Below are 22,896 nucleotides of genomic sequence, written 5' to 3'. Positions count from 1 at the left end.
CCCTTTACCGGCCCACTTAGGGCTGCCAGCGCAGGGCCCCTGAGAATTTGCTTATTGGCAAAACGTTGGCCCCTTAGCACTGGCCCTGCACAGGCAGCTCTCACTTAGCCTCCAGGAAGCCTTAGTGCTGTTTTATTGAAAATAATAAAGTTTGAAGTCACCGTTATGGAGGTAAGCACTTGCTTTAGTTGGGCTCTTGACCCTTGACTTCTTAACTTCAATGTTTCTCTGGTTGATGTTACTATGTTTCTGAAGCACATTTGTTATAGCAAAAGTTATGAGAAGAAAAACTGATCTGATGATTCAGTCATCATGTAGTGGCCTGATTCAGTGCAAGTTTATCTGGACACTTGCCAAATCTGCCGTTATAATGAATGGTGCTGTTCTGCACAATATAACGAGGTCACTGCATTCACGCGATCAACAGACTGTCATCTGCGCCATGCTCATCACTGCAACCTTTTATGTGATGGGAAAAGATCTAAATATATTATTAACACTTCAGGATTTCTTAATCTCAACAACTGTAATCATAAAAATGTAGTAACAGTATCCAAAAGGGTTCCACATGTAATACATATTTCAAATGCAAGACACTCCCCTTCAAACAGAGTGTTCAAGCCAGAGGGCTAAAATCAGGATAGAAAAATGCCTTTTATTTCTAAATTATGACAATTTAAGATGTAAAAATCATGCTAACATTATAAGTGCACCTCAGGAAACATCATAAAATAATTTTAAAAAATCCACTTCATGACCTCTTTAAATCAAGAAAGTGAAAGTGATGTGACGTGGCCAAGTAGGGACAAGAGTGCCTCTTGAGATCAGCGGATCATCTCTTACTGGCCTAAATCATGCTAGCAACATGTTAAACATGCTAACAATGTGATAAATCATGCTAGAAATGTGTGTGTTTTCCTTCTCTGTCCCAAACTTCAATTTCAAAAATTCAATTCAAACTTTAAGCTTCTCAAAGTTATTTCAAACTTTCAGACAAGGCTTTTTCAAGCCAACCTTAATGTTTGTTTACAAACTTTACTCGTCTAGTATATTGATGTATTTTATTCCTTGTTAACTGTAGTAACAGACAAAACAGGAACTGTCACAATAATGTTTAGTGTTTACACAGTGTGCACAGTTTATATTTAGTGCTTAAGTTAGAAATAAAAATGTAGGTTTTGTATAGAACAAAAGTGAAGTGGTTTCATGTGAGCAGGAATGGAAAAAACTGCATGCTTTTCTCACGGACGCACTTTTCACACCTCGATAAGATCACAAACAGACATCAAACAAACTTCTAGCAGTAGAAACATTCTCATGCACAAGCTGCCTGTCCAACAGATCAAACCACATTTGCGTGCAGACGTAAATAAATGAGACCACAGTAGAGTCTCTTGTCTTGTTGGTCTTGTACTCTGAAAAAGACTGAAGTTTGATCATCATCTTATTGTGATTGGTGCATATTCCACATGACCCTCCTCTTCAACTTTCTGTAAAAAATGCATAACACAAGATATGATCACAATAATAAGAAGAAATGTGATGTTATGTGATATATACAAACCCGATTCCAAAAAAGTTGAGACACTGTACAAATTGTGAATAAAAAAGGAATGCAATGATGTGGAAGTTTCAAATTTCAATATTTTATTCAGAATACAACATAGATGACATATCAAATGTTTAAATTGAGAAAATGTATCATTTTAAGGGAAAAATAAGTTGATTTTAAATTTCATGGCATCAACACATCTCAAAAAAGTTGGGACAAGGCCATGTTTACCACTGTGTGGCATCCCCTCTTCTTTTTATAACAGTCTGCAAACATCTGGGGACTGAGGAGACGAGTTGCTCAAGTTTAGGAATAGGAATGTTGTCCCATTCTTGTCTAATACAGGCTTCTATTTGCTCAACTGTCTTAGGTCTTCTTTGTCGCATCTTCCTCTTTATGATGCGCCAAATGTTTTCTATGGGTGAAAGATCTGGACTGCAGGCTGGCCATTTCAGTACCCGGATCCTTCTTCTACGCAGCCATGATGTTGTAATTGATGCAGTATGTGGTCTGGCATTGTCATGTTGGAAAATGCAAGGTCTTCCCTGAAAGAGACGACGTCTGGATGGGAGCATATGTTGGTCCAGAACTAGGATATACCTTTCAGCATTGATGGTGCCTTTCCAGATGTGTAAGCTGCCCATGCCACATGCACTCATGCAACCCCATACCATCAGAGATGCAGGCTTCTGAACTGAGCGCTGATAACAACTTGGGTTGTCCTTGTCCTCTTTAGTCCAGATGACATGGCGTCCCAGTTTTCCAAAAAGAACTTCAAATTTTGATTCGTCTGACCACAGAATAGTTTTCCACTTTGCCACAGTCCATTTTAAAAGAGAAAGCCCAGAGAAAACGCCTGCGCTTCTGGACACTGTTAACATAGGGCTTCCTTTTGGCACAGTACAGTTTTAACTGGCATTTGTGGATGTAACATCGTATTGTGGTACTTGACAAAGGTTTGCCAAAGTAGTCCTGAGCCCATGTGGTGATATCGCTTATAGATGAATGGCGATTCTTGATGCAGTGCCGCCTGAGGGATCGGAGATCACAGTTGTTCAGCTTAGGCTTGCGCCCTTGTCCTTTACGCACTGAAATTCATCCACATTCCTTGAATCTTTTAATTATGTTATGCACTGTTGAAGGTGAAATAAGCAAATGTCTTCCTATCTTTCTTTGAGGAACATTGTTTTTAAACATTTCCATAATTTTCTCACGTATTTGTCGGCAAACTGGCGATCCTCGGCCCATATTTGCTCCTAAACAGTCATGTTGCCAATTGACCTAATAAGTTGCAAATTGGTCCTCCAGCTGTTCCTTATATGTACATTTAACTTTTCCGGCCTCTTATTGCTACCTGTCCCAACTTTTTTGGAATGTGTAGCTCTCATGAAATCCAAAATGAGCCAATATTTGGCATGACATTTCAAAATGTCTCACTTTCAACATTTGATATGTTATCTATATTCTATTGTGAATAAAATATAAGTTTATGAGATTTGTAAATTATTGCATTCCTTTTTTATTCACAATTTGTACAGTGTCCCAACTTTTTTGGAATCGGGTTTGTATTTTCTAGGCTTTTATAAACATTTGATGGTGCGGTTGTGTGTGAGATTTATGTGATAGATCATAATATGGAGACTCATTTCTGCCACATAAATAAAACATGTTCTGGTAAATCATAATTATGACACAAACTGGCGAAATTGTTACATACTAAGTCTAAATTAGTTTGTCATTATTTTGACTTTTTAAGTCATAATTTCGAATATTCAAGTCATTTTTATTTTTATTTGTTTGTACGCTGTAAAAAAAGTTGCTGCATTACATTTTTAAGTACGATCAACTTAGCTGTATAAGTTATTTCAATCTAAATTACATTAAACTGACTTTAAAAATGAGTTGACTCTTGTATAACTTTTAAAAAAGTTTAAATTTGCTTAACTTATTTTAATGAGTTAAATTAATGTAAAAACATGTTGTCATAACTTATCAGTCTTTTTTTTTTTTTTTACAGTGTATCTGGTAGAAATGGGCTTCCATATTATACAGACAAAATCACAAGCGCATACTGATCTACATCGGACTCTTTTACGATTACTCAACAAATTAACAGATTGTCTTACCAGTTCTTGTGAGTTTCTTTTGTTGAACGTTGTTTCAGCATAAGTGATCTCTTCCTCACAAGTCTCAACTGTTTCAACAGCAATAATAGATGCATTAAAATCACAAAACTCAATCTACAGTAACACTTTACAATAAGGTCTGAAGCTACGGTAACACTTTACAGTAAGGTCTCATTTGTTACCATTAGTTAATGTATTAACTAACATGAACAAACAATGGGCGGAGTATTTATTAATCTTTGTTAACAGTTAAAAAATACATTTGTTCATTGTTCATGTTAGTTCACAGTGCATTAATTATAATAATGCATTAGTAAATATTAATATTAACATTAGCTAAGAATAATAAATGTTGTAGAAGTGCAGTTCATTATTAGTTCATGTTAACTAAAGTAGTTAACTAATGTTAAGTAATGGCACCTTATTGTAAAACGTTACCTTAACACCTTTAGTTAGCATGAACTAACAATGAACAATACAGCATTTATTAATCTTAGTTATTTCAGATTTCTAATACATTGTAATAATCAGAATTTGTATTTGTTATAATTAGTTAATGCTCTGTGAACTAACATGAACAATGAACAACTTAACTAACTTTAACAAAGATGAATAAATTCTGTAACAAATCTACTTCGCACATGAATCGAGAATGTCATTTACAGCATTTAGGCTGAACTGGAACAACAAAAATCATCATTCATATAGATTTTAATTTGAGCACCAACTGCATGAATTTGTTCATAAAATAGAGAAAGCTTTCTTTTCATTTTGAATTAAAAATAAACATTTATTCATTTATTCATTATTCATGCATTTTCAGTGTTGGTGCAGTCTGCAGATTCTGTTTTTGTGCGACAACAGAGTGACGTTCAGTATCAATATATACAAATAGACACGAATTCTGATTTGAGTGCAATTTACAGAAATGGTCAAACCAAATAACTACACATTAATTTAGTTGACTGATTTATAGCATATTTAAGTTTTATTTGTTAAATTACTTGTTTAAAAGCAGTAAGTAACACTTGCCTTCTTTGTCTGTTTTCCTATGTTTCCTGTAGATGCAGAAGATCCCGATGACAGCAGCTACAAACAACAGAGATCCAGCACAGATCAACACTATCAGAGAGACTGAGACTGGAGGAACTGAAAGAGAGACAGTCATGTAAGTGTCAGTCTGATCTACAACTGAAGACAGAGATCAGGTCAGTAAATAAACACATTTTATTAGCCCTGTCGTACCTGCACATGTGTGACAGAGTTGAGTGATGTCCAGATGTTGAGTCTGGTTGCTGATGGGATTGTTCAGCACACAGCTGTAGGTGTTTTTATCCTGATATTCCACCTCCAGAGGTAGAGAGAGACTGATGCTGAGATCAGACACACTGATGCTGGACAATAAACTGTTTCCTTTGTACCAGGAGAGAGTCACATGACCCACATTCACAGCTGAACACACCAATGAACAATTTGATGATGATGATGATGAAGAACATTGTGAAGAGTTACTGCTGATGACAGGAACAGGCAGACGAGCTGAAAAACATCAGTGAATACTGATAAATATGAACAAAAATATGTCTTTTTTTGTGAATTGGTTGTGAATAGTAAATTTTTGTGTTGAGTGAGTGTTTAGTGTCTTGACAGTAAGTGTCACCTCAAACTATAAAATGATTAAAGGTGAATGTAAATATAAAATAAGAATATGTAAACATTTGAACAAATGATCTCTACTCACCATAGACAGAAACACTGAATGTTTTTGGTGATTTTTTCTCTCCAATTATCTCTAGTTGATAAACTCCAGCATGTTCAGTTCTGGTGTTTGTGATGGTCAGAGATCCAGTTTGATCATCCAGCTTCAGTCTGTCTCTGAATCTCCCGTCAGTACCATTATATGTGTTGAAGGTTTGGTTCTTTTTCTTCATTTTAGCTATGAGAGAGTTTTCAGCTCCATATTTCCACAGTATGTCTTCATCTTCATGTATTTCAGTAACATCAGTGTATAAAGTGACAGAATCTCCCTCCATCACTGACACTGAATCACCAAACACACCTGATGAACAAACAGATTTTACACTGATTAAAGCTTCTGATGGTTTACAAAGCTTGAAATCAGCTGTAGTTTGTAACTGAAAAGCATTCAGAATAGCAGCAAAAACACAAAAGCAAAAGAAAGGCAAGATATACAAACAGCCAGATGTGTGAGAGCCAAATATTTAGGGTACCAACACTGTAAAAAAAAAAAAATGATATGACTGATAAGTTATGACAACATATGTTTTTGCATTACTTTAACTCATTTAAATAATTTAAGAAAATTTCAACTTTTTAAGTTATACAAGAGTCAACTACAGCTAAGTTTATTGTACTTAAAATTTTAAGGCAGCAACTTCTTTTTACAGTGAATAAGGATTATAGTAGGCACCAATAAGGATTAAATTAAATTGTAGCTGTATATCACTGGCATATGGACAGTCCTTTGACACAGATAAATGTGTTACAAATGTCAACTCTCTTTATAAACTGCTACCGTAATTGAGAGACTGTTAGAATCAAGCAGAAAACATTGCAGCGCTTACGGATTTACCTGGAAAACAGAGTAATATGGAAAGATATATTGTATTACTATTATTATTATTACTTTTACAAATGTCCATTTAAACAAGCACATAACCCAACACAATAATACACTGCACATATAATATTTATAATACATAATAATAATACATATAATATTTATATTATCATAAATATTATATGTATTATCAAAAACAAACAAATCAATGTTTAAAGTAACATAATTTATTAAAAACAAATACATGATAATTATTGTAGAGCGAAAGTACAAGTTTAATTGTGCCTTTTTAAAAATGTTTTGACTAATGTATTTCCATGAATTATAAGACTTCAGATGCAAAAGCCTCTAAGTGCCGTCTGAAATTTTCTTCTAAAATGAGCATTTTTATCAGACTGTTTAGGTTTAGTAATTTCACTTTATATATATATATATATATACATATATGGAAATTTTCTGAGAAGATGGAAATAATCTAATTACACAATAGCAGCAGCTTTGTTACTTTATTATTAAGCCATAATAATGCTTTCATAACTTACCGATCAGACGCCTCCAGCACAAACAGAACAAAACAATCATGTGAAACATTTTCTTCAGCGGTTCAGTGTGTGATCTAATAATACCACCTGTGAAACATGCAGCAGAACTGTTAAAGTGTGAATCCTCCCACCACAGAGTTTGACCCTCCTATTCACACGCATGTGCATGATACACTATTATAGTTCATCTGGCTGTTATTAAAACTTTAACTGTTCTTAATAGGTGAAATATTCTTTATTTCTTTAATTACTGTCATTTAACTTACTTTTTGTAGGGTAGACTCTAAGAAAAAAAGGTACAAAAGCTGTCACTGGGGTGGCACATTTAAAAACATACTTTTGTACCTTATTAACCCCTGAAGGTTGTATATCATTATCACAAAGGTACATATAAGTGCCTAAAGTATACATATTGCTACCTAAATGATATTAGTACCTTTTGAAAAGGTACCGCCCCAGTGGCAGCTTTTGTACTTAAGAACATAGATAAAATTGTCTGCCACCTCACAGTACCAGTTTTCCGAGGTTCATCTGAGTCAAACTGAAAGTGGCTGCGGTCAGTTTTTCTACAGAGGTGTGGTTTGATCTTTTGGGTCTGCAAACATCTTGTAGATGAGAGTGGGCATTCAGTGTGTGCTCAGTTTGTAGATGCACAGTTTCTTCCTGTTCTGCTAAGTGAGCAGATTTTTAAAGAGATAGTTCACACAAAAATGAAAATATTGTCTTCATTTACTCACCCTCATGTTGTTACAAACCTGTATGAGTTTCTTTCTTCTGTTGAACACAGAAGAAGATATTTTGAAGAATGTTGGTAGCAAAACATTTTACTGTAACCATTGACTTCCATAGTAGGAAAAAAAAAATACTATGGAAGTCAATGGCTACCATCAGCTGTATGGTTACCCACATTCTTCAAAATATCTTCTTTTATGTTCAGAAACTCTGAACAAGAAACTCCTACAACTATCCCTATAAGACTCTTTAATTTACTGAACAAAACAAGATGAGAAACTGTTTGACACTGAGGGTTTTAATTATTTTTTAATGTCTTCAAGTTTTGTCAGTGTTCGGACAGAAGGAATGTGAGAAATTATGCTTTTCAAAGCTTCGAATCAATTGAATCAACTGCTTCGCGAAATGATTCACACGCTGGTGACCCCTGCTGGTCAGAACAGTGTAAAAGCAGCGAAAACTTAGTCCAAACATGCATAAAACACCTTTTACAGACCAATTGTAAATGTTTATTTAATTTGTAATCTATAAAAATGCAATTAACAAAACATAGCATCATGAAGTGTCTTTATAATATGTATAAGCCTATTTTATTAGGCTACATTTTCGGGTTTGTTTTGTTTGTTTTATGGAGAGCTAATCAGTCCAAGAGACTTTTAACTTAAACTCTTCTTTTTTATTTATACAAATGTGTTCGTAAATGCGTACAAATGCATAAAAACTGATCCGAGAAGGTAAAAATCATACACACTAGACTAGTTCGTGAGTTCAGTGATCATCGCCCCCTAGCGGCGCACCATTGGAATTTCTGGACAGTACTGAAACCACGTGACTTTGGTAGTTTGATACGCGCTCCAAATCACCTGTTAGAAACGAATGATTTGCAAAAGTGTCGAAGCTCCATGTTTCGAAAGCGCCCATCACTAGTTCATTATATTAGTTCTTCAGTTCTTCCTCTGTGAGAACTGCAGCATCTATTTATAGCGCACTGTGTCGGGTAAAATTAGAGATATTATTAGAGAGATGTGACTTTCTGCTTTGGACACTAGAGGGCGATGATGTGCTGATTTTGCCAAAATATCCAGCAGAACATGTGAGATACTGTGAACAACTGTGCATTGATATTCAGTTTTCTCTTTAAACAGGACTGTGTGTGAACAGTGAAGGGTGGGGTAAATATTTAAAAAAAAAAAAAAAAAAAATAGTACATTTCAATGTGTGTGAGCTAAAAATAAAACATTTAGTTTTAATTTCTGGATGATTTGCCACTTGTGAATCACTACCTTAATACAAAGCAACAAAATTTCAGATACAACAATATCAACTTATGAGAGTTGCAAAAGAAAAAGAAAAAACAGATTAAACTGGAAAAAAAAAAAACAGTCAGGAAGAAAAACATCTTGGCAGAGATGTTGTATTTGATCAGCGTTTTGGGATGATATTTCCATACACGGACTCCTTTGAATTCTGCAGGGAAAAATATACATTCAGTCAAGAGCAACAGTTTAAAACATTTAAAAAATTATAATAACAGAATTTTGTTTCAAATTCACTCAGATTTAATATGCATGCTTTATATGCTTCTGTAAAATAATTTCTTTGACAGGTCATTGTTTTAAAGATTTGAACATTTTAATTGATTTTAGTTTATGTATATATTTTTATCTGGAGGATAGCCTGTATATTTTTTAGTAGGCGTTCCTTCCACAGTAATGTACTGACCATTTGTATTAGTCTGATCACATGTTGCATTGTCACCGGTCACTGTCCATCAAAAGTCATCAGCTTATCCAAATCAGTGATGTACAGTCACTTCGTCACTGACAATCAGCCACTTGTAGCTAGTGTAGCTATAACTCAGTGTTATTCATCTATGAGAATCTTATTGATATGTAAAAATACTATGGAAGTCAATTGAAGTCCTTTTAAAGGGATAGTTCACCCAAAAATGAAAATTATCCCATGATTTACTCACCCTCAAGCTGTATATGACTATCTTCTTTCAGATGAACACAATCAGAGTTTTATTAAAATATATCCTGGCTCTTCCAAGCATTATAATGGTAGTGAATCTGGGTCGAGATTTTTAATCCCAAAAATAAAAAAATATCCATATTTAAAACATTATAAACTATAATAACTAGCTTCGGGCAAATGACTTTTGGCAGTAGAGTGACCTCTGACCCGATACATGTTGTAGGAGTGGCGTAAGCTCAGGTGAGAGAAGACGCCTCTCATGGTTCAAACAAATAGGATTGCTGGACAACAAACTTAAAGGGATAGTTCACCCCAAAATGAAAATTTTGTCATAATTTACTCACTCTCTGGTTGTTCCAAACCTATATAAATTTCTTTGTACTGCTGAATGCCAAAGATGATATTTTGAAGAAAGTTTGTAACCAAGCCGCTTTGGGCCACCATTGACTTCCATAGTAGGAATGAAAAATACTATGGAAGTCAATGGTGGCCCAAAGTGTCCTTTTTACAAACTTTCTTCAAAATTTCTTCCTTATGTGTTCAACAGAACAAAGAAATTTATACAGGTTTGGAACAACCTGAGGGTGAGTAAATGATGACAGAATTTTCATTTTTGGGTGAACTATCCCTTTAAGCTCCTCTTCTCTAATGTCAAAATCCTCCAACATTCCTCTTTAACCCTCATGCACTGTTGATTTCTGGCGACTGCCTGTATGGTCCGAGTCAAATTGACCCTAACTGGATTCAATACAATTCCTCAAAAATCACACTGAAAAAAAAACAAAAAACAAACAAACATACAATCATGTACAAATAATTAACTTTTAATATCAATACTTTTCACACATTACAAAGAATAAATATCTGAATTTATGATTTATAAAAATGTTTTAACACTGTTTTTATAACTGCCCCTCCCCCCACCCGTGGGACATTTACCATTATACAATAATTATCCTAGTCTAAACCTAAAGTAATCTTGACAAACTATCATTTGAAAGTTTTCAGACTCTAGTTTTCATATTTGGTGACTGATTTTCAAAAGAAATGACAGAGCAATAGATAAATATCGATAGATTCTTCATTTGTGATGTGGTGCCAAACTATTACACGCTCTGATTCTTTCCGTATGTTTTTATACGTGTTTTAGGGATTGAAATGAGTTTTCAAATCAAATATTAACATTACTGCACAAACTTCTTCTGATTAGGATGTCTACTTCATAAATATTTTGAAAAGTATGGAAAAATATGGTTCAGATCACTCAAACCATATATGGAAATCAAAGAGTCCTTATATGGTCACTGGTGGAGTCTGGATGTCATCTAGTGGGAAAGTTTGGTACTGTGCTCAAAGAATCTTACTGAAAGTTTTGTTTTTTATTATATATATATATATATATATATATTAATCTAAAATTTGGCACAGAACTTGTTCAGATATTTAACTTTGATTTTCTTGAAGTTTTAGAGTTCAACATGTTTTGTAAAATATATATTTTATATATTTTAAATTTTCATAAACTTCTATAACTTTTTTTAAACTTTACTTTTACAACGTTTTTACTTCTACAATAATCTGTGAAGTGTTCCCTTTAAAAAGATACCAAACTTAAGTCTGTGCTCTGAAGTATTCAAGAATTTTAACAATTTAAGTTGGAAAGTCATTTTCATATCTATGCTCAAAAAGTGGGACAGACAATTAACGGGAAAAAACAACTTTATATTTTCACAAACTTTGAAAATAAAAAGTTATTAAACTCAGTAAGACACTGGCACTTCAGTACTTGAGTTGAGGAGTTCTGACATACAACACAGAAGTGTTTTGTATTTTGGGTCTGTAGTTGCTTTTGAATGGCTGTCTATATGGATCAAATTGACCCACGAACAGCAAGAACATAACATTTCTGTATGCACATTTCACAACACATCAGCATGTTGAAACCTTGCATGCATGTTCATGACCCTAAATGAGAAAAAGTCACAAAATTTCAAGAAAAACAGTGTAGGTTAGATAGTATTTCAGATAGATTGAAAAAAGAAATGATAGCTCATTTTTACCATATGTGGCTGTCAAAATATTTTTTTGTATTGAAATAAGTCAAGTCAAATCAAGTCAAGTCAAGTCATCTTCATTTATATAGCGCTTTTTAAAATACAGATTGTTTCAAAACAGTTTTACAGTGATAGGAAAATGAATGGACAGAGATTGTTTTGGCTTTACAGCAGCTCTAGGAAAAAGTTATTATCGAGCTAAAGTAGGTTTTTGATTGAATTCGGTTCACTTCCGTTGTAAAAAATTTTAATTATTAATTTAGGGGCTGTTTAAATGACACCTTTTTAACTGAAAACAGAAGACTTTTAATGCTTTTCTTGCCGTTGATTTACATGTTTAATCTATAGGTTTGCGCATTTGAATGTGTATGTGCGCAGATGCTTAGTCTTTTTTACAAAGTGACATCGCCAAATTGCTTGTCTGGCCCGCATAATACAGAAAAATGAGTCGTTTCCACAGATCTATGCGAACTTGAATCATTTTAATAATGTTTAATCTATACATAGGGAAAGGAAAGGGAAGGAGGCCTTCGCAGGGGATAGTTTAGTTGATACTTCAGGGCTGCGTTGTCGTCGTGTCTAGGTGCAGGTCCTTCATCTGGATATGGCCTGGATCTGGCAGACTACGGCAAACCTCGGGATAAACAGAGAGAGACTAATATAAACGTAGACGCCATTCTTCTTATGATGTAGCGAGTACATCAGGTGTTATGGGAAGTGTTCCCGGTTCCGGCTGACCTAATTTATGAGGCCTAACAATTTACATGATTTGAATTATAGAGGTAGATAATGTGTTATGTGTATGGCAGGTTAAAGAGATGTGTTTTTAGTCTAGATTTAAACTGACAGAGTGTGTCTGCTGCCCGAACAATGCTAGGAAGACTGTTCCAAAGTTTAGGTGCTAAAAAGGAAAAGGATCTACCGCCTGCAGTTGATTTTGATATTCTAGGAATCAACAGGCCTAAATTCTGAGATCGCAATAGACGTGAATGACTATAATGCGTTAAGAGCTCGCTCAGGTACCGGGGAGCTAAACCATTTAGTGCATTGTAAGTAATTAGCAAGATTTTAAAATCTATATGATGTTTAACAGGGAGCCAATGCAGGGTTGACAGAACCAGGCTAATATGATCATACTTCCTGGTTTAGTAAGAACTCTAGCTGCTGCATTTTGGACCAGCTGGAGTTTGTTTATTAGGCATGCAGGGCAACCACTCAGCAAAGCATTACAATAATCCAGCCTTGAGATCATGAACACATGAGCTAACTGTTCCGCATTTGTCATTGAAAGCATATTTTGTAGTTTAGATATATTTTTAAGATGGAAGAATGCAGTTTTACAGATGCTAGAAATGTGGCTTTCAAATGAAAGATTGGTATCAAAGAGCACACCCAGGTTCCTAACTGACGACGAAGACTTAAAGGTGCAATATGTAAAAATTTTGTCCGCTAGAGGCCTATTCAAAACAAAGGCGTAGCTTGATGATGCCAAGTTTGAGCGCGGAATCTTGGGACATGTGGTCTTCACCTCAACGGACGGTGCAAAAGAATAGGGATAGGACTCGGGAAGAAATCATGTTCATGGATGCGATTATTAACGTTATTGTAGTATGAAGCAGAGCAGGACCGAGTGTTGTGGGAGCTGAACGAGGCCGCTGGAGCGATTGCGCAACACACGCCTCGCGAGCAGCGGAACTTTTATTATGCCACAGTCGCCGGCGCCGCTTCCGCTTTTCCGGTCATGAGTATGAGGTAATGCAGCTCTGTTTATTATATTAGATACATTTGAGAGTGTAGAAAATTATGTTATAACGTTACTCTGTGCGTTTGCTCGGTGGCTGCTGTGAGACACTTGTTTGAGACACACTGCAGTAAGCTAGATCGATTTTAAATATTATATTAAATGCTGGATGGCTTGTGTTGATAAATGGCATGCAATTCATTTTAAAACGTATTGTATGATGGAGAAAATTCTGTATTACTGTTACTAAAAATAAAGCTGCATCTGATTATGCTATGTTAGCTAGCACGGTAAAGCATGGTACTCGCAAAAAATCAAGAAAATTAGATTTAAACAATAAGACTAAATGTGTTGAGCTATATAACAATAATTAGTTTTCTGTCTATAAATATATCAAAACAGTTGTTGCCTTGTCTATTAAAAAGTGTAATATATTAAAGCGTATTTGGTGTTTCCATGGTTTCTACAAAATAAAACCGGAAACCGAGGGTAACGCGGGTATGACGCAATTGACAGGCGACTCCTCACGCGTCCCGGAGCCTTGGTTAAAATTGCAATTTTGTCACGATTTACAAATAGTTGGAAACATTTGGGATATTGTAAGTACTCAAGTGAACAAAATATATAACACTGGCCTAGTGGATTTTTGATATTTTACTGCAAAAATATTATTGCATCTTTAACAGAGCAGCCATCAAGTGTTAGACAGTATTCTAGGTTATTACGTGCAGAGGTTTTTGGTCCAAAAATTAGAATCTCTGTTTTTTCTGAATTTAGTAGTAGGAAATTACTGGTCATCCAATTTTTTATGTCAGCTATGCATTCCGTTCATTTTGTGAATTGGTAAGTTTCATCAGGCCGCAAAGAAATATAGAGCTGAGTATCATCAGCATAACAGTGAAAACTAACGCCATGCTTCCTAATGATATCTCCCAAGGGTAGCATGTACAGAGTGAAAAGCAACGGTCCTAGTACTGAGCCTTGCAGTACTCCATACTGAACTTGTGATCGATATGACATCTCTTCATTTACTGATACAAACTGATAACGGTCAGATAAGTATGATTTGAACCATGCAAATGCAATTCCACTAATGGCAACATAATTTTCAAGTCAATTCAAAAGAATATTGTGGTTAACAGTGTCAAAAGCAGCACTGAGATCTAGTAAAACTAATACAGAGATACAACCACGATCTGATGATAAGAGCAAATCACTTGTAACTCTAATGAGAGCAGTCTCAGTACTATGGTACGGTCTAAATCCTGACTGGAAATCTTCACATTTCTTTCTAAGAAGGAACATAGTTGCGATGATACTGCCTTTTCTAGTATTTTTGACAGAAAAGGTAGATTCGAGATCAGCCTGTAATTGACTATTTTAACTGTACTAACTCTGATAGAAAATCAGCAAATTCTTTGATAAAGTCTGTATGGTGTCCTGGTGGCCTGTATACAGTAGCCAGCACAAATGTCAAATGGGATTTGTCACTTACATTACATAATCGTACATAAAGCACCATCACTTCGAATGAATTATATTTAAAAAACTTTTGAGTAATACTGAAGATATTACTATAAATAACAGCAACACCTCCCCCTTTGCCTCGTGTTGATAATAGTAACCTTAAGGCATGGACTCATTTAAAGTAATCGTCTGGTTTTAACCAGGTTTCTGTCAAACACAGCACATCTACAGTAGATTATTGTCTGTGATAATATCATTTACAATCAATGCTTTTGAAAAAAAGGGATCTAATAATAAGCAAACCAAGCTTTATCATTGTTCATCTGCATTATATCTGTTTTTTATTTGTTGAACATCAATTAAATTTTTATCTTTAAATAGGTTTGGGAGTTTTTTGTATTTACTAATTAGGGGTACAGACACAGTCTCTATGTGATAATATCTAGGTGAAAGAGTCTCTATGTGTTGGGATTTATCTGACTTCTGTGACGTGAGACGGCTAGCAGACGGTCGGTTTAGCCAGTCTGTCTGCTTCCTGACCTGGACCCTAGTTTGTCATGTTTCAGCTCAAAGACTATGTGCCATATTTACTAGAGAGAAGAGCGGCACCATCCCAGGATGGATGAATATCATCTCTTTTCAACAGGTCAGGTCAGGTCTGCCCCAAAAACTTTTCCAATTGTCTATGAACCCTATATTATTCTGTGGACACAGATTAGGAAAAGCTTTAGCTTCATAGGGTAGTAAAAAACTAAAATAACAAAATATATATTTTTATTTTATTTTATTTTATTATTTTAGGTCTGTACAGTTGCCTTAGAACATTAAAATATGTGGGTCAAATTGACCCGCGAACATCACCAAAGTAACCAAAATTTAGTGTGTATATGTCAAAACACATAAGCGTGTTGAAACTTTGCATGCATGTTCATGACCCTAAATGATAAAAAGTCACAAAATTTCAAGAAAAAAAACATAGGTTAACTGATATTTCCGACAACTCAAGAATCAAAACGGACCTGCAACAGTACACAAGGGTTAAAAGTTTTCATTTTAGACTTGTAATTCATGACAAGTGTTTTCTTTTGCTCTATCCTCTGCGCTTCCGTGTTCGTACGTCATGCGCCGTGTCAGAGGCTTCTCTTCCTCCGTAACTCGACGTGCATACCGTTGCCGGAAACGTATTATTATTCATTTATAAAGTATTAAATATAGAAATTTTTCTGCAGGCCTCTTTCAGCAGGATAATGCGCCCTGCCACAAAGCAAAAATGGTTCAGGAATGGTTTGAGGAGAACAACAACAACGAGTTTGAGGTGTTGACTTGGCCTACAAATTCCCCAGATCTCAAACCAATCGAGCATCTGTGGGATGTGCTGAACAAACAAGTCCGATCCATGGAGGCTCCACCTCACAACTTACAGGACTTAAAGGATCTGCTGCTAACATCTTGGTGTCAGATACCACAGCACACCTTCAGTGGTCTAGTGGAGTCCATGCCTTGATGGGTCAGGACTGTTTTGGCAGCAAAAGGGGGACCAACACTACATTAGGAAGGTGGTCATAATGTTATGCCTGATAGGTGTACACTGAGGTGCAAACAGTAATAATAGCATAAAATATGCTTTTCAAGCTGTTCCTTACAAGGCTGACCACCATCTGATGCTGCAAACTTCAGTTACACTAACTGACTGCAACAACTTCTTGCAACACAGTCATAAATGATCTTACCTTCTTTCGTTTTCTTGGTTTACACAATGCTGAATCAGTTTTGTGTTTCTTTTGGGTTTGGTCTGCTTTAACAATAACATAACACATATATGTTAAAATAACAGTTTTCATTCTTATATTGAAATTTGTGCATTAAAAAACATAAATATTTCAACATGTGCATTTGATCTCCTGACCTGCTTTTTTACATTTCCTGCAGATGCACCAGATTCCGACTGCAAATATAATCAACAAAAATCCTCCACCACCAGCAGCAGCAGAGATCAACACTATCAGAGACACTGAGTCTGGAGGAGCTGAAGCAGAGTAAAAGAGAGAGAGAGTCATCAATGTAGGTGAATGTGTACAAAAATACTATTATCAGTGCTGCTGTACCTGCACATGTGTGACAGAGTTGAGTGATGTCCAGATGTTGAGTCTGGTTGCTGATGGGATTGTTCAGCACACAGCTGTAGGTGTTGTTATCCTGATATTCCACCTCCAGAGGTAGAGAGAGACTGATGCTGAGATCAGACACACTGATGCTGGACAATAAACTGTTTCCTTTGTACCAGGAGAGAGTCACATGACTCACATTCACAGCTGAACACAACAATGAACAATTTGATGATGATGATGAAGAACACTGTGAAGAGTTACTGATGATGACAGGAACAGGCAGACGAGCTGAAAGAAGAGAATAAACAGAAATATTAACATATATAAAATATAAATCAATCTTATTTCCAGCTGAATGTGCTGAGTGTTTGTTTAGCGTGTTAACGTGTGATCATCTCACACAACAAAATGTTTAAACCAAAAATCAAGAATATGTGAACAAAACAAAAAAAAATGTCTTTACTCACCATAGACAGAAACACTGAATGTTTTTGATGATTTTTTCGCTCCACTTATATCTAGTTGATAAACTCCAGCATGTTCAGTTGTGATGTTTGTGATGGTCAGAGATCCAGTTTGATCGTCCAGCTTCAGTCTGTCTCTGAATCTCCCATCAGTAACATTATATGTGTGGAAGATTTGGTTCTTTTTCTTCATTTTAGCTATGAGAGAGTTTTCAGCTCCATATTTCCACAGTATGTCATCTTCTTCATGTATTTCAGTAAAATCAGTGTTTAGAGTGACAGAATCTCCCTCCATCACTGACACTGAATCACCAAACACACCTGAAAAACAAACAGATTTTACACAGACTGAGATTTCTGAAGGTTTACAAAACCTGAAATCATCTGTAGTTTGTAACTAAAGGTAACTGAACCATTCAGAACAGCCGCAGAAACACAAAAGCAAAAGAAAGGTGAGATGTATGAACATGTTATTAATGGTGTTTTAAAGTTATCTGCTATTTAGAGCACAATAAATGAATGAAGCAATGACATTTTGAATTCACCTGCATACTTTCCACATTTTGACATTTGGAAATATGGGACATTTAGATCGGTAGATCTTTTTGACTAATGAATTTTATTATTTGTTCTGTTGCTTCATAATTGTGTGAATCTTCACTTGCCTCATGAATCGTTTCAATTACGATTTGATGGTAATGATTCGATTATGAAATGATTCTCTATGCATCATGATGCATCTTTTCCTCCATTTATTTTATTAATAATCACAATAAACCTCTCTATCTTAAATTATCTTTAGTATTAAAAATAAGATCAAAGATGCAAATAACAAACAGTGTCAGTGCATAAGGTATTCCTTATAAATTATTATTAAAGCTTCAAAAGTAGTTCAGTCAAGAACAGCAAGTGATTCCCTCTTTTCTTTTATTGTTTGATTAACATTAATGTCACATATGGCAGCAGGTTTATTACTAACCCTAATGCTGTCATAGTGGCTGCTATAAAGAGCATATGACGAAAGAGTAGAGAAACAAATCTGACGATAATGAAATCCACAAGGAAAACTCAGGAGATCACAGGAGAGTAACATACACAACTGCTTTACATAGATGATACAGAACAATGAAACACAGGAAACTGAGAGCTTAAATACATGTAATTAACTAGAAACAGAACAATGTAACTTAAATCAGTAACCATGAAAACAGACTAGAGAGAAAATGAGAACAGGAACTAGAAATAAATGAAAACTGAACATAACAGGATTTACACGTTACAAATGCATGGCTCTAATATAATGCTACACATCAGGGGCCAGATTTACTAACAGCTTGCACCAGCGCAAACCAAATTTTGTTGTTAAACTACTGTCAGGGTTTTCTTAAGACACGCAGTGAAAAAATAGCGCTGAAAAGGTGTGGACACAGTTATTTTTGCGGCTTACCTTATTGCATATGCATTTAAGTTTCCCTTTCAGACGCTAAATTTATAGTAGGAGAGTATCTAAATTTGGAGTATGGGCTACCTACTTGCCCACACATGCCATCATTTTCTCTTTCAATTTCACTTAAAATGAATCACGCAACATGATTTTCCAAGGTTTGCACTAGTCAGTTTACTGGAATTTGTGCCATTATTTAACACCCTAAAAAGGTTCTTTATTGGCATCTATAGTTCCTTGAAGAACCTTTAACATCAATGGAGACTTTTCATTGCACAAAAATTCTTTATAGTGAAAAAAGGTTCTTTAGATTAATAACATGTTCTGCTCACTAAGAAGAAAATGTTTCTTTTTAAGAACTGGTTACTGAAAGAGAAGCAGTTGAGAGGCATCTTTCTCTGTGTGTGTCATTCAGCGCGAGTGAGATTTTTTTCATGGTTTATTTCACGTAATAACTCTGTTTAAGATCAAGCAGGTCCCACGCTTTATTTTCACATTCATGCATGTTCTTTTCATAAAAGAAAAAACAAAACAAAACCAAAACCAAAAAATCAGATGCACATGCTTTGCTTCCGTTAGACATGGGCCTACACAACTTAATACATAATGAGAGTTCCTTATTTAGCCCACATACTTAGTAATTACATTTTTTTACAATCGATTTTTATGCATCAGTGCAGAATCATTCACATCAGCATCACAATGGATCATAAAAATGATTATATTACACAGTTCTGTTCAAAGTGCTCAAGCCACTGATACACTGTCTAGACAAACATGGAAATAACCAGGAATTTTAAAATGGTTGGCATCCCGTGGTGGCTTGGAGGATGGATGTATTTCCAGGCCATGAAAAATGGAAATAAATAAAATAAAATGTGTTATATTTCTAGTTTTGCTAAGTTTTGCTTAGCTCTAAAATATTTTTCAGCATACTGAACTACATATACGCACACATTTTTTTCATAAATTGATATGGTCATCATAAATTGCATGTTGCTTTTCATTTAGTCCTCTTCTTCCATTTAGACCACTTTTCTTCAGAATCCTCCAGGTCCAGCACATTCTTTGGTTTTCTAACATCACCTGCATATTTCAGCCATTTCCAACATTGACTGTATGATTTTGGGATCCATTGTTTTACACTGAGGACAACTTATTATACACAACTATTACAAAAGGTGCAAACATGCGCTGATGCTCAAGAGGGCAACATGATGCATTGAGGGATTGCACAGGATGATCAGGGTAAATCGTTCTTATTTTGTCTTGAAACATGTAAAAGTTTTATGCACTGTAGCTTCTCAAGAGCAGTGCTAAAAGTAAGATCTTGAAACAAAAGTTTCAAACAATCACGTTTCAAAAGTCTTGAATATATGTTGCCTTGAGCATCAGTGAACGTTTTCAACTTTTGATCATCCAGGTGACGGCACAAAATATAAGAATCATATGTATGTAAACATTTGACCTTGGTCTTTTTTTATTTGTTTTGTGGTCTTTAAGTAAACATTTGTTATGTGATAGCTTATTTTAAAATACTGAGTCAAAATGTTTATGATCCATTTTTTTTTCATTATTACACTCTAAAAAATGGGTAAAGTGTGGACAAACCCAACCATTGGGGTTAAATTTTTAAATCAAATCTTCGACCCAACGGTTGGGTTTCTTCATATTTTACCCAAATTTGGGTTTAAATAACCGAGCATTTTTTTATGGTGTCACATTTTTCACATTCTCCACAGGTAAACTTATGTTTACTTACTGTACACTTGTAATGTTGCACTTTATTTTAAAAATGTGAACTTGCCTAAAAAGTACTAATTAATTTAAGGTAACTACATGGGTTAAGGTTAGGTTTAGGGGTAGGTTCAGGGTTAGTACTTAGTCATTACCTGGTTATTGTAATTATTATATTAAGTACGTAGTGTGTACAGTACATGGGGAACAGGACAGTAAAATAAAGTGCTTCCAGGCGGCCATTAAAATTACTTGTGGTGCAGTAACTGTTTTAAGTCATTTTTTCTTGCTCATTTGAATGCACTTTATTTGAATCTAAATCTGAATTTGCAAAAGTTGCTTTGAATCCAGCCAATTCAGTTCAAATCTATAAATTAAATCTGCTCTTATCATTCCAAGATAATGTGCTAAGTTTTCCGCAAACACTGGTTGAAGATACATTCACTATGGCAAGTTGATAGCATCATTTTCCTTGATTTTTAACATCTGTGAAGAATGTTACTGATATTAAGCCATAACTTACCAGTCAAATTCCACCAGCACAAACAGAACAGAGCAATCATGGGAAACATTGTCTTCAATGCAAAAAGTCTGAAAAATAGGTAAAAATGTCTGCCATCTCTCATTGTGACTCTATCAGCTCATCTTCTGAGTCAAACTGAAACCTGCTGTGGTTGGTTTTCTTCAGAGATGAAAAGTGTGCATTCAGTGCATGTGTGTTGTTTATTTTCTAGGTGAAGATGCTTTTTCCTGTCCTGTTTTTAATGAATCTCACACTTAATACCTTCACAAAACAGCTTTACAAAAAAATAAAAAAAACAGAATCCATCAAAAACACCAAATCAATACTGACCTAGATTAAACTAGACTCTTACCTATCATGCATCTTTTTGATAACATACAAAGATTATCAGCTTAGAGCGTTTCTGCAGCACAGCGTTCTTCCGTTGAGACGCTCACATGCCATGATTCGGAATATCTGCAGAAGTGTAACTATCTGATTTCACAGATAGATTGTTTCTGAATGTAAAAATGTCAACATGATATACAGTGCTTTCGCTGGTTCTTGTTTTAACTGATTATAAAACAGTTCTGTTATTATGCTTGTTTTCATCGATTGTTGCCATTGTAAGATGTTTTGAGGGCCGTCGGTGTGTGTCTGTCAGGATGTTTTTTTGTTGTGATCGACACATCAGTTCTTGTTTGGCTCACAAGCTGCTTTGTTTATGATTTGCATATCTGCAGTCCTAGTTTCGGTTTGTCTTTTTGTGCTGTCTCTTTGTCAAAAGTAGGTTACTATCAAGTAAAACACTACATTATACACTTTTCTCATATGTATTTAAATATTTAAATGTGTCTTTAGACGTTTGCAACAACAGGTGCATGCACTGAAGGTCATACAAAGCTGCCTTAGCTTATGATAGCAAGAATACAGGTACATCTCGAGAGCGACAGATTTCAGGTTTAGTCTTAAACTTTAACCTGTTAGCGTTCCACTGTATGACTCATGGTACACATTCCTTTCAAAAGAGACCTTATGAATGCTAAGGGGTTAAAGGGGTCATGAACTGCATTGTTTTATAATGTTTCCTGGGGTGCACTTATAATGTTAGTATGTTTTTACATAAAAACGGTCAAAATTTAGAAATAAAAGGCATTTTTCCTTCAGCCCTCTGATTTGAACGCTCTGTTTTAAGGGGCGTGTCTGCTGTGAGACTTCAGTGTAAACGCCCACTGCTGTGATTGGCTAACTTCTTTGCATTTGAAATAGCTAAGTATTACTCTCTCGAAAGGATGCAGTGATGAAGATTGTAGCCGATCACAGACATGTTGTTGAGCACATGAGAGTAGTGATCTCGTCACTAAAACTAACGAATGCTTTCATTGTAACTAACAGTGCAAACGCGATATAACTAAGAGACTCATTGAATAAAACATGAGTTTTGGAACTGCAGAACTCAGTCACTGATAAACTCGCACTGTTTGATTGACAGCTCCAGAGATTGTAAAGGAAGCGTTCTTTGATTGCTTTCTAAATATAATTTAATCACTAATTATATAACAGATTATTTTTATCCTACTACTAGAAACAATGTGAAGTTGACACATAGACACATAGACAAAGAACATCTGAATGTACATGAGATCAGGCATTAGAATCAACACAGTTACTTACATGTTGTTGCATTACTGTCGAGTCCATATCGTAAAAGTCTGTTTGCAAAGCCTGCGCCGAAATGCGATTGATTTTTTTTTTCAACATTGTTGAAAATAAATAACCATATTCCTAGCATTAGGATCCTTTGAAAGGTAACGTTATTTTTAGTCCTGTATCTCTCTTCTCACTAACACACCAGTAGGCGGGGCTAAC

The 22,896-nt window shown here is 35.2% G+C and overlaps 3 protein-coding genes across 6 annotated transcripts in view; 2 read left to right on the top strand and 1 right to left on the bottom strand.

The window, feature by feature from the left end:
- Positions 1-22,896, top strand: part of LOC127519777 (carcinoembryonic antigen-related cell adhesion molecule 1-like) — a 220,092-nt gene that overhangs the window by 19,177 nt on the left and 178,019 nt on the right. The window contains exons 7-8 of one of the 4 annotated variants that reach the window (XM_051907341.1): positions 4,743-4,846; positions 16,702-16,833. The exons of the other annotated variants lie outside the window; for them this stretch is intronic. The gene's annotated coding sequence lies outside the window, so the exon portion shown is untranslated. The remainder of the gene's footprint in view (positions 1-4,742; positions 4,847-16,701; positions 16,834-22,896) is intronic. 4 annotated transcript variants of the gene reach the window in all.
- LOC127520214 (uncharacterized) overlaps positions 1-22,896 on the top strand; it is a 253,678-nt gene that overhangs the window by 88,357 nt on the left and 142,425 nt on the right. The window lies entirely within an intron of this gene.
- On the bottom strand, positions 636-21,299 carry LOC127519814 (SLAM family member 9-like). Its single transcript, XM_051907430.1, has 6 exons — positions 21,049-21,299; positions 17,348-17,665; positions 16,878-17,168; positions 4,711-4,827; positions 3,679-3,746; positions 636-1,490 (listed from the first exon to the last, which is right to left on the bottom strand). The coding sequence occupies exons 1-6, from the start codon at positions 21,149-21,151 to the stop codon at positions 1,440-1,442; spliced, it is 948 nt and encodes a 315-aa protein (XP_051763390.1). The 5' UTR covers positions 21,152-21,299; the 3' UTR covers positions 636-1,439.

Source organism: Ctenopharyngodon idella, chromosome 10 (genome assembly GCF_019924925.1).
Source record: "Ctenopharyngodon idella isolate HZGC_01 chromosome 10, HZGC01, whole genome shotgun sequence".
NCBI lineage: Eukaryota > Metazoa > Chordata > Actinopteri > Cypriniformes > Xenocyprididae > Ctenopharyngodon > Ctenopharyngodon idella.
Note: the sequence above shows the minus strand (reverse complement) of the source record. Positions and strands in the feature narration are given on the sequence as shown.